This window comes from Raphanus sativus, chromosome 6 (assembly GCF_000801105.2).
Source record: "Raphanus sativus cultivar WK10039 chromosome 6, ASM80110v3, whole genome shotgun sequence".
Taxonomy (NCBI): Eukaryota; Viridiplantae; Streptophyta; class Magnoliopsida; order Brassicales; family Brassicaceae; genus Raphanus; species Raphanus sativus.
The window spans coordinates 35147363-35161265 of NC_079516.1; the positions used below are offsets into that span (position 1 = coordinate 35147363).

The 13903-nt window shown below is 25.5% G+C and overlaps 1 protein-coding gene across 1 annotated transcript; it reads left to right on the plus strand.

Moving 5' to 3' along the window:
- Positions 1-710: 710 nt before the first annotated feature.
- On the plus strand, positions 711-1520 carry LOC108806940 (MLP-like protein 43). Its single transcript, XM_018579155.2, has 2 exons — positions 711-999; positions 1084-1520. The coding sequence occupies exons 1-2, from the start codon at positions 726-728 to the stop codon at positions 1359-1361; spliced, it is 552 nt and encodes a 183-aa protein (XP_018434657.2). The 5' UTR covers positions 711-725; the 3' UTR covers positions 1362-1520.
- The last annotated feature ends 12383 nt before the right edge of the window (positions 1521-13903 follow it).

The window sequence follows — 13903 nt, forward strand, 5'->3', positions numbered from 1 at the left end:
CTTCAACATTTTCATATACTCCCTCCGTTTTCAAAGAGTGTCGTTGTGACATTTTTCACACAGATTAAGAAAGTTGTTGAAATATATGTAAGTTGTAATTAATTATACCTCTTTGATCAATACTCCCTCTGTTTTTTAAAGATGTATGTTTTAGGAATTTTTTTGTTTCAAAAAGATGTATTTTTCATATTTTCAATGTAATTTTTATCAACTAATTATGAATAATTGTGAATCTCAAAAACATTAATTGTATTTCTTGAAATTTTATTGGTTTAGAAATATAGAAATATAAAATAACAAAAAACTATGCACTAATAAGTAAATTTTAATATGTTTTATTAAAAAGTGTGAAAATCTCAAAACATGTATTATTTAAAAACAGAGGGAGTAGTATTTTAGATAAATAAAATTATTTATAAAATCAATGCAGTTTACAATTAATTTTCAGCTGAAAGTTAGTATAATTTACATTGGAATTGTAAAGTGACACTCTTTGTGTAACAAGAAAATGAGCTCAGAGTGACACTTATTATGAAACAGAGGGAGTAATACAAATCGGGATGTTATAAATAACGTACATGATAATTATGTGAAACTATTAAAATGTAAGAATACAACTGTCGCCAGAAAATAAGCTTAATTAAATCATTCTTTTTTTTTTGTAAAAATCATTCAAGCTACCACTTTATCTACTGTTTCTCTATAAAAGGGGCTATGAGCATTGAATGTACTCACTCACTTACTCTCGTTCTAAAAATAAACTAGATAAGCATTTAATCATCTGGAGAAAACTGGCACAGGCGATGATGAATTCTTCTTTACACGGAGAGGTTGAGGCAGATGTGGAGATTAGAGCTCCGGCCAAGAAATTCTTTCACATGTTCGCAGTGAGACCACAAGATGTTTCTAAAGCCTCTCCTGAAACCGTCCAGGGATGTCGTGTGCAAGGGGGAGAGATGGGAAGAGTTGGCACTCTCATCACTTGGAACTATGTTCTTGGTAAGAAAAACTTGTGTTATTGTTTACATCTATAATATACTGGACGCTAGAAGATGTGAGTAGTAAAAATTTATTTCGGTGCAGATGGGAAACCAAATGTGGCCAAGGAGAGGATCGAGGCAGTGGATCCGAAGAAGAACATGATAAAGCTGAAAGTGATAGAGGGAGATGTTACGGAAGAGTTCAAGAGCTTTTTAATAACGATCCAGGTGACTCCAAAGAAAGAAGGACCTGGAGGCGTGGTGAAATTGAAAATGACATATGAGAGGATTGATGAAAACGTGGCTCACCCAGAGACTTTGCTCCAAACTGGTATTGAATTGTTCAAAGACATTGACGAAATGCTTCTGCTTGAGGAGTAGATACTCGCCGAATATCTCTATAATATGTATCTATCTTTATGTATCTGGGTGGTCTGTATCAAATAATGCTCTCTCTAGATCTAAAGAGATGTGAGTGATATGAAAGTGTGTTATCATTAATATCTATCAAGTTATATATCAGTATTATGTTTTTGGGTGTTTGATAATTTGCTCTCTCTCTTTAGATATCAAATAGGAAAGCGTACTAAATGTCCGGCCACCATTGCATAGTTATGTTCACTTGTTACGTTTTGTTGTATGTTGTGAAACGGTTACATACAGTGCCATGCGAGGGATTTATGAGGCCTAAGGCAAATCTGAATTTTTTTTTTTTTGCAAATTCTAAATAGTACTAGCTATAAAAAATTTAAATTACATATAGTTTGTAAAAGAACAACAGCAAAAAATTAAATATTTAAAAGATTTCTTACGAAACTGTTCTCTTTTTCCTACAAATAACTAAATTTTTGTGGTATAAAAAACAAATATAGTTTTTTTTTGTAACTTAATATAGTTACTCTTAAAAATAAAATAAAAATTCTTAGAATGTTTGTTATAGTAAAAAAAAAAATTAGGTAAATATGAGTGAAGCGAAGATTAAACTCACATGAAAACACATTGACAAAGACACTAAAACCATTATACCATGAGTGATTAACCAACATGGGGGGCCCTAAAATTCATAATCTCTAGGAGACCTAAGGAAAATGCCTTTTGAGTTACACAACAAGCACGGCTCTGGTTTCATACATTTGAGTACTGAGTAGCTATGTCCACTTTTTACTTTGTGAACTATTTTTAATGAAAAAATCATACTATAACTGAATTCCATCTTCAAAAATGTCGTATATGTTAGTTTTCTTAGCAAGAGTGTATATAAGGGTTATTTTTCTTTTCTTTCAAATATGCATATGTATCTATTGTTAATAAATACTATTAAAACAGAAGAACTTTTTATTTACTTGCAAATAGTTTAGATTCGACCATTACATTATTTAATTTTTTATTATTTTTCTTATAAGTAACTTAATTATTATTAAATATATAATATATCTAACCAATTATTTTACTATTTTCAAAACAAGATCTTTAAAAATATATTCTTAAGTATCTTTTACTAAGATTACATCTTAATAATATCTTTTAATATATTTTATTAAAATGTAAATACACATTTTTTAGTATTTACTTTTAAATCATAAAAGTCATAATTAATAACTAACTGTAGTTAAAAACGATTTTTGATTCATTTTTTATTTATATTCTAAGAAATAATTTTATAGTATTTATATATACATAACTTACATTCTTAATTAAATTGCTACATCAAGTAATAAATATAAAGTAATTTAATTAATCTATTAAATATTTTCTAAATTATAAAATAACATAATAAAATAAATGCATGAATTTTACAACATACTTCAACTAATTAAAACAAATATTAGAGTACGATATATAAAATAATAAATAATTTCATAAGTTAATATATATATATATTTATATTAAATATTTTTAAAAGTTTAATTTATTTATCAAGTATAATGCAGGTTGAATGACAACAGTTAATTTGTATAATAATGCTGGCCAAAATATAATAATAAAATAATTTACCAACATAAAAAATTACAACAGAATTGCGGGTTTAATAAAACTTTTAAATAGAATTTGACCAAGTTACATATAGAGTCATTGATGTTATCGGTTTAACTGCGGGTCCAGACTGGGTTACAGAACACTAAATATAACATTTCATGTGTAATATTTAAAAGTATATACGCAATCAAAATAAAAATTTATATCATTCGAAAATAATTTTACCTTTTTAAGTACAGATCAAATCTAGTCTAATCTATTAATTTAGAATCTGGTTTTTTATTATTGTTTAAGGTCATCATTTAAATTTTGGACTCATTCAAAAATCTATCATTAATACTACACAGTACTTATATAGCATCAACCGAGATATTTAATCTAAACTGACTTCACATAAATTATCATCGGTTATCTACAGATTAAAAACAATAAAAAATTAAAATACCCTTACACTAATCAAGACATGTCTACACGTCTTTGCTTATAGTATGGGTTTAACTTTATACTATGCCACTAATTTATTTTAAATATATAGTTTTATTTAATCCTAACCAAATCTATTTAATTCAAAAAAACCTATAATCCAACAATATTTATTTTTAAGTTTTGTTTAAATAACCAAACAACAATAAAATCTCATATTTTAACTAGCCCTTGATTTTAGGATTTTATGATTGTATAATTGTTTTGATCTATTTTTCAAACTTAAAAAAAATTTCAACATCTGAAATTAAATTTAATTAAAAAAATGTGGGGAAGTTTTTTAAATATTTTAAAATATTCATATGGGTTGCAATTATCATTTAAATGACCACATAAATGTTACTTTTTAATTTAAACAAAAAATACAAAGATCACATTTAATAAATAAATTTGTTAACTTTCAACAATTTTTTTTTTAAATTTACATGTACACATAATATTGAAAAATATTATAAAATCATAGAAATAATTATTTTCTAAATCAATATGACATACATTACTAAATATATGCGTTTAAAATTATAATTTACATAAATTTTAAATGTTTTTAAAATAAATTTTAAAATTGACAATAAAGTTGAATTTTCAAAATCAGTCTACAATTAATGAGTTAGAAATTTTTACAATATTTACAGGTTTTTCCATTAAATATGTAAAATATGTATCAAGTACAAACTGGTCTTACAAGTACATTTTTCATTTTCAATTATGATCAAACAGAAGAGTTAATAATTTTATCAACAAAAAATAATCTCGCGTTTTCAAAATATAGATGTAGATATTCTTATATATAATATTAAGAGGCTTTTAAATAAATAAAAGTTCGTATAAGTGATATATATCTATTATATGATCAATTAACCTATATATTAAAAGTATTTAATAGGGAAGTTTTCTAAAATATCACTTTTTAAGTTTTTGTCAGAAAATAGCATTCAAAAAATAAAATGACCAAAATAGCACCTTTTTTGTTTTGAAAATTTTAATTTTAATTTTTTATTTTTTAAAAGTTTGAACACATTCCTAAACCTCCACCCCTTAACTCTAAACCCTAAGTCTTAGATAAATGGGAAAATTGTTTTTAGGCCAAAAAAACAACAACTATGCCCTATTAGCCTAATTTCTCTTTTGTACCATTTTTCCTCTAATACCTTTTATTATTTTCTAAAATAAATCAAATAAATAGTTTTACAAACAAAAAAAATCAAAAAAGTAAATACTGATGAAATACCTATATCAACTTATTGATATATTTTTTTTAGTTCAAATGTTTAAATAATAATTTTCATATTTTGTTCTAAAAAAAGGTAGAATTGACATTCTAAGTAGTAGAAAGTGTAATCTATTTTTTTCATTGAATCTACTGTGTTTGGAATACGTGTTCTACGTAAATAATAGTAATCTAAAAATATTTGGAAAACACATTCTACGCTTAACCTATACTTCTAAAATCTGTAGAAATCAAAATCTACACATTATTATAAAACTAAGACCTGTAGAAATCAGAATCTACATATTACTATAAATCTAAAACTAGTAGAAATCGATTTCTAACATATTTACCGTATTCTACCTATTTTAGAATACATGTTCTACGGATAAGAATTATTAGAAGAGAATATTTGGGAATATTTTGTTTCCTTATTTATTAAAAATCTTTTTTAAAAAAAATCTTTTTTTAGAAAAACCTTTTAGTAGAAAAATATTGTTTTAAAAATTTATAATTTAATAAAATTTATTTTTTTAGTAAAAATATATTTTTTTAAAAAAAAACTTTTAGTAAAAATATTTTTATTTTAAATAAATTAAAAAAAAAGAAAATCTTAAAAAAAGGAAATTCGTTTTTTGGGGGTAAAAATAATTGAGATTTTAAATTTTATTTTTTTAACTTTTGTAGTAAAAATATATTTTAATATTTAAAATTAGGTTTTTTTTTTAATTGTATATGGTTAGTAAATTTTTGTCTACCTTACTAATTTACAGAGTTCAGATGAATTCCCACTAATTAAATGTAAAAAGAAAATCGTATTCTAAACAATATCGCCTAATATAGACAAACATAATATTTGAAACAAATTCGAATTCGAATCTTTAAATAGCCTGTACGTTACAAAATCTTCAACCAACTATTTTTAATACCTTTCCTCAAAATATTCCTAATATTTCTCAACTTAATCAATTATTATTAAAAAAAGTTGTCCACAAATATATAGAAAGCTTAAAAAAGTGGTTTCTTAAATAAATAGAAAGCTTAAAAAGTTGGTTTCTTAAACAAAATTACATGTTTTGCCAATGCTTAAGGTTGGTGTGCACTAACTTTTATTGCTTTCCATGATGCATGCTATCACTATTGTAAATAAGAATACAAGTGATGTTATCTATATTATTAAAGTTGAAGTACAAAATTGGATTATTTGAAAACAATGATAGTTGAATAAATGAGATATGTTTGGAAACATGGATAGTAGAGATGTATATTTTTTTTTATTTGCACATTTAACCATTGTATTTTCAATAAATTAATAACAAATGAGAATTGTTTAGAAACATGAATAATATATTTAATAAATTAAACACCTTCTTTCTATATTTCTTTTTATTTACAATTTTGTCACTATATTTACAATTCTTTTTATTTACAATTCTTTATTATGAAAATAAAAACACAAACTGAAATATAAATAGTATATTATAAAAAAATTAAAACAGTATTATTATTTTATTTAGTTTAGTCAAATATAAAATTTCAAGAGTTCAATTTTCAAAAAAAAATATCATAAAATTAATAATAATTCATAGAAAACTAATACCAAAAAATTAAAATTTTGAAACATGGATAAAAGTATGTCAAGAAGAAAAAAATTAATGGCTTATGTTATTAATAAAAATTGGAAATCCATTATATCAGTTTTAAAATATACAAAATGGACTAATCTCATTATCTAAAAACATTTTTTTTTGTCTAAAATAATCATAAAATAAAATTTAAATTTTATATAAATATTTCAAATCAAAATAATAATTTAAATTTGATTTATATAAAAATTGATTCAAAATATGCATATATTCAAAAATTTATTTTTACTAAAATATTTTCCAATAACCATTATTAAAAAATGTTTCCAATATATATAAGAAAAATACAACAAAAAGATTAATTTCATATACCAACTTAAATTATGATTTTAATATTTCACATTAGACTTTAAAAATATAATATATATAAATATGATTATTTATAAAATGGTACATATAAAATACTATTAATTATATGATTAATTATATGAAAGACCAATACCCAACAATTAATTATATGATGAGATATATATGAAACATGATAGTGACTAGGACTGGGCGTTCATGTATCTATTCCGGTTCGTTTCGAATCTGTTTGGGTATTGGGTTTCCGGGGTCAATGATTTCAGCCTCATTCAAATATTTCTAAATTTCAGTTCGAATTATGACTAGGGCTAGGCGTTCAGATATCCATTCAGGTTCGTTTCAGATATGTTTGAGTTTTGGATTTCCGGGATTCAAAGATTTCAACCCCATTCATATATTTCTAAATTTCAGTTCGAATTATATTCGGATCTTTGCGGGTTCGCGTTCGGATAACCCATCTAAATTATTTTTTTAATTCATTATATATTTTGAATTTCTTAAAATCTATAAATAAAATAATATATTGTATATAAATCTGAATAACATATGTCAGAATACCTAAACTTAACATATAAATTGGTTTGGTTTAAATTTAAGATCAAAAATCAATAATTATTTTAAATATTTTTGGTGTTTTGAGTGTACTTCCACTATGTTAAATATTTATATTTGACTATTTTTATATATTTTCAACCTAAAAGTGTCATATATATTCTGGATGTTTTTATAGACATTAAAACTAAAAATAATTAATATATATAAGTATATAAATCTTTTTCAGATACATTTTGATATTCAAAATACTTCGGTTCGAATTGTTATGGTTTCGGTTGTCTAAATATCAAAATTTTGAATGATTTAGATATTTAATCAATTTTGGTTTGGGTTTGGTATTACTCTTTCACATCGTGATCGGTTCTTCATATTTGGATTTTTTTATCTAGCTTTGATATTGACATGAAAAATAAATAGCAATATATTTTTGAAATATACACCCGCACGGGCGTGCGGATCAAAATATAGTATATAATTATATCATTGATGTTTTGAAAAACCATGATAGGATTAAAAAAATATACGATATCCCAAATCCAAAGCTATTTGGTTAAAAAATTTAAACACAGATTTTTAAACCAATATAACGCATAAATGGAATTCAGATCTAACTAATTACATTCAAAGCAGCAACTTTAGACCTTTAAATCCAGTCTTTTAATTTAACCAACTAACCATTAACCAATGCTTACGTAATTGCTTAGAGCATATCCTCTATATTATTAGCAAATATATATCGACAATATCTGGTACAATATCTTACCAGATATCGTTAGTTCAGTCTAAATTTTGAAGACAATGAGCTATAAAGAAACACAGGCTGGTGAGTTCATTTGTCACAATAAAAAAACGAACAAGAAAATAGGTTGGGGTATGTATACAAAAATGTCATTCATTCTTGGAAGCAATTCACAGCTCTTTCAGATGAATCATTGGAAATAATTTTAGCTGAGGCATACGTATGTTTTAAATAACGAGATTCGTTATGGTTATGAAAATCTCAAAACTAAAACAAGTTTTTGACTCAAAACAATACAAATGGGACAATCACGTTTTGTATTTAAAACAAGCTTAAACGTTCAAACACTGAACTCACCTTTAATTATCCTTCGTGGGGTGAGAAAGGCCATGATATGTCTGTTCAAACTGTCAAGAAATTTCATTAAATGTATAATGTTCTTTCGATTTTTATTATAGACGAAACCAAACTTTATCACTTACCAGAAGGCATAGATGGTTATGATCTTTTTTTTCCAAAAGTAACGGTCGATGTTCCAACTGGTTAGAGTTGAAGTTCTTCTTCCACAAAGAGTTCAATCAATACAATTAAAACATAATCTTTTTTTTTTTTAAATTACACTTACTCTTCCTTTGTATATTACTTTTTGTGCCATTATGGTTTTCCCTATCAATTAAAAACTCATTAAGTGGATAAAATGAGAAATGAAAAAGAAACCACCTACACTACCTATATATTTGCCGATCATACCTACAATAATCTATAAGGATTAATTGATAAGGTATGAGACGATCCAGAAAGCACTTAATCATGATCAACTTTTAAGCTTACGTGGGTGTTGAGCATTTACCTGTAAGAATGGAATTTATGGTAATCTTTAGTTGCAATAACTTTGGAATCGGATAATTATTTTTTTACATATTAAATACTTGTGGATAACATATATCTTTTTTGTATGTATTAATTTAGTTTGGTTAATTCTTGCTCGAGCCGGATGATGAAAAATTATCATGTCCGGTTCCCTCGGGGGATGGATCCATAAGAATTCACCTATCCCAATAACAAAAAAAAACAGATTTGAATGATCTTGTATTACGAGCTAAATTAGCTAAAGGTATGGGTCATAATTATTACGGAGAACCTATAAGCTAATAATAACTAATACTCATTCCTTTCATGTAGACAAAGATGTGAGACTAACATGTGAACTATCATTATTCCAAACACAAGACATACAGACTATGCAACCAGAAAATATATACTTACGTTTTTAACAATTTACTAGATCTCGACCCGCACAACCGTGTGGGTTTTATTTTCATTTTTATATGTATATATTTATTTAGATTATTAGTAGTATACATTTTTAATTTTAATCATAAGTTTAAATATTTATAAAGCTATTTCAAATACAATAATGTATATTTTGCATGTTGTAAATAATCAACTGTTTAAACCGTCGTACGTATTTGTTGCTTCTTATAATATATTTATCTTATTGTATTTGCATTTAGTTATTAAACATATTAATATGTGCATGAAAAACATATTTCAAAATTACTTTTATTTAATTGGTGTTAAATTTTTACCCATCTTTCAAAAAAGATTTTTTTAGCAGTATTTTCTATGTTTATTCATTTTACACAATATATTATTATATCTCCAAAAGTGAAAGATATTTTAATTTTTATACATGTAGTATATAGTCTGCTAATTTTAAGTCGCCAGTCATATTATATTTTTAATATAAATATTTTCTATTTATGAAAATAAAATTTAAAATTTTATCAATTTAATATAATTTTATTAATTTAATATAATTTTACCATATTAAGTTCAATATAATAAAAAAATATTAACATGATTGATGGTGATTATATAATAGATAAAATCAAATACAATATTTTATTTTTCATTTTATAAAAACCAACTGAATATATTAATGTATAATAATATTTCAAAACTAATTACGGAATTAGTTAAAATATTTACATATAATTTTGAAAATTAAGATCTTGTTAAGATCTTTTTAAAAAATTTTGATTTTTTTAAAAAAATATATATATATACTTAAATTTTAAATGAAAAGATATCAAAAGATATTATGATTAAAGTAGTTCAAAGATTCTATATATTATTAGTCTTACTAAAATACATTTAATAAATTTTTTTAAAAATGGACCAACTTAAAAATCACACATGAAATGAAGTTGTGACTTCTATTTTAATATATTAGATTAAATTTTAGTGAGACAAATTATAATATACCACGTAAATAAGATTAGTTTCAAAATGATTTTCATCTTTTAGTAGTAGTTATATTTTTTAAACATATAGTAAGATTTTAATGCATTCGTTCATGTATATATTCATTTCGTATATATATTGTTTGTTTATTTATAGTTGGAGTAGGACATGTAAAATTTTAAATATACTGGTTAATAAATCAATCTGGTATAGTTTTAAATAATAAAATAAAATGGTTTTTAACTCAATGGAATATACAAACGCTAATAATAGTTTACTAAAACCATACGCATATACGATATGTAAAGAGGTTAAATGTTTCATCTATGAAAGGGGTGTAGATTAAAATTTAAACCATTAATAAGAATATGTGATTTGTGCTAAACATTATTGACATAAATTGTAATGTTACATTATAGAAGCATTTAAAGTTGTGACCCATAAGAGATAATTTACATTCAAAAAATTACACATGTAACAAATCATGATTATGTGTTTAATAAATAAGATAATTCTATTTTAAATTTTAAATAGAAATGGATATTACTTTCCAACAAAATATTTTAAAAATCTTTGTAAAATGTATTTTTGAAAAGTAATTATTTTAAGCTGCTATTATCATTAAAATATTTTATATAACTTTATTTTTTATAAATAAATACTAAACTAAATTTAAATATCTGATTATATTTTATGATAACTAAAATTTAAATTAATCAGTTTTCGAAAAAAAAATGATCCTGAAAAGATTATGAAAAGATTTTGTTAGAGTTTTCTTAGTTAAATATTTATTTTTATTTTAAATAAAAATGAAAATATTAAATGATATTATAGTTAAGTTATGTACATTTTATAAACTTCCTAAATGATGGTCCAATTTAAAAAAATCACACATGAAAGAAGTCATGACTTCTGTTTTAATATATAAGATGGTTCACATAATTTTGACTGGTAACGCCAAAATATATATATCATGTTTGATTGCATAGTATAATTTATATTGTTGCTTATTGGAGACATAAGTATTAAAAAACCTACTTTCTTACGATTACGAGGTTCATTTGAATATGAGTGAGCGAGAAATCAAATTATAAATAAATGATATAATTTTGAGCTCAAAAGTAGAACATGTGTTAGAAGTCCGCTCGATTGATTCAATATCGCTGAACTTAGAAAAGCGGATTAAAGGTTAATAATATGTATTTGTATGTTTATACTGGACGATGAAGCCAAAGTCATCTTACTCATGGCTAGTTAATAAACTACTGAAGTTGAAGAGTGTAGATTACCCCCTCATTATCCTTCATCAAGTGCAGAGTGGTAGAACAGGGAGATTTTTGACAGATAACTGGAGTCCCTTGGATGCCTTGAAACTTTCCTTGATGCTGACACTACTCGACTAGGCATCCCGACAAATGCAACCATTGCCTCTCTCTACCTTTATGGATCCTGGCGCCCCTCAGCAAGGTCGGATTCTCAGCTCCAACTTCTGGCTTACCTCACTGATGATCCAGACTTTTATGAATAGCAAATAAATGGTAAGACTAGTATGAAATTTTTGACTGGTGATGTCTACTTCTACCTTAGAGCAAGCGCGGCAAATGTTCAATGGGCGTCGGTCGCCTTGCCTTCAAGAGGGATCCCGAGACATGGTTTCCATTGCTGGCTTGTGATCCGAAACCGTCTAACAACAAGAGATATGCTCTTATGCTGGAGGCTAAGTCAACCATCTATGCCTCCTCTGGAACTCGGAACCTGAATCTCACTCTCACTTATACTGGGATTGCAGCATCTCCTTTGATTTGTGGTCGCTGGTCTCAGGAAGATGCGGTCTCCAGCCTCAAAGATCTTGGGAGAACTCACTGCAGCAGATGGTCTCTCTCACTACTACTCGTGCTTCTCGACTTCTCGCGGTCTGGGCATGGAAAGCAACTATGTATTGGCTCTGGAATGAAATGATACTAGGCTGCATGCTAATACCTTCAGATCAGTTGATTTTCTCTTCACTGTCATTGATCGTCAACTCAAGAACAAGATCCAAAGTTTCATAGAATCAAATCCTTCTCTTTCCTCTACTATGATGCAATGTGGTTAGTTTAGAAGCCTCATCAACTTATCCGCCTTCTCTTCTCCGATCCCCATCTCTTTCTCCTCTGGATGTCGTGTTTTAGTCTGCTGGGACTTTTGGGCAATTGCTATCTTCTCTGGGCTTGATGGGTTAAGCGTAAAATGTTTTTTCTGCATTTTAATTTAAGAAAGCCAGTTACAAAACAAATTGTAACATCCTGAGGTGTGATATATAGAAAGGTTTAAGAGAATTTATTTGGTTACCTATGTCATCAAAGTTGACTTACTTTTTTCGTCACACATCCGGTTAGAACTTCAGAATTAAGTGTGCTTGAGCTGGAGTAGTGGAAGGATAGATGACCTATCGAGAAGTGATTCGCGATAGCGTGCGAGTGAGGCCAAAGCACGGGGAAAGATCATGTGGTGATTATAAAGTCAGTAAACAATGAATATAAAAGTTCCACAAAAAAATATAGTGTTTATATATATATATACACACTATGTGGAAAATGGAAATACTTTCTACATAATAAAAAGGTTTAAAGCTTTTAATACAATAATTAAGTTGGCACCCACCAAAGGATTTGCGGTAATTCGAGAAGAAAAGGCACCGAATATTACAATTCGAACATACATTAACGTTTCTTCCATTAACCACGCCTTTTCGACACAGCTAGTTGCGTGTTTTGGGAAACGAGTAGGGTGATGATTTGTGGGTTTTTATTTAGTTATTGTTCTTGCAAAATCTATTCTTCATTCAATCAAGTTTTAACTTTTAGTTTTTGTTTTTGTAAAGACCATTTGATTTGCCAATCAAGATTTTTGATAAATAGATTCCATAAAATTTAGGGATACTAGTTTTTAAAAAATTTAACCAATTTATGAAGAAAAGTAAAAAAACCTACTTTATGAGCTTTTATAGAAAAACGTATTTTATTTATTTATGTAGGACATATTGCATTTTAATTAATTATAACTAATAAATAATATTTTTGTAAAGATAAAATTTTCATACCAGTTTTGTACATAAAATATCATTCTAACAATATTGGAAAATAATTTATCTGTTTTTCATATCTATAAAATAAATTAAGATATTTATATATAGTATTAATTAATTTTAAGCAATAAGTTATTAATTTTGATAAATAAAATTAATGAATAATTACAATAATTATTAGACACATTAAATAATAATTAAAACTATAAAAACATAATATGTTTCATAAAAAATAAATTATATTAATATTAAAAATAAAAATAGCCATCCAAGGTTTTGAAAATAAAATAAATTATATAAGAAAATTGGTAACTGGTTTCAAAATTTCAAGTTTTTATAATTTATAGATATTATTAGTGTATTATTAGAAACATTAAAATGTCAGTATATTTTAAATTTTTAACTAATACTGTTAATATATTTTTAATTGTAACATTTTAATCTTTTATTGCTATTTTTATTATATTAAAATTAGTGAGTCGGTTATTTTTTGACAAAACTAAAAACCACAGCAAAACTAAAAACCAAAAATTTAAATTTTAAAATTTAAAATAAAATATCAAAAAAACCAAAATATAAAAACCAGAACCAAAATTTAAAAACCAAAAAATAAAACCAAAACTACTTCAAACAATGAACACCCTATAGCAGTGTTGTCAGCTAAAAAAATATACGGTCGATATAAGGTAAAGT

What these genes read in the sequence shown, in the direction of transcription:
- LOC108806940 (XM_018579155.2), top strand. Translation starts at nt 726, where the DNA reads ATGTACTCACTCACTTACTCTCGTTCTAAAAATAAACTAGATAAGCAT. An exon ending in CACTTGGAACTATGTTCTTG is followed by an intron (nt 1,000 to 1,083) that starts GTAAGAAAAACT and finishes ATTTCGGTGCAG; the next exon opens with ATGGGAAACCAAATGTGGCC.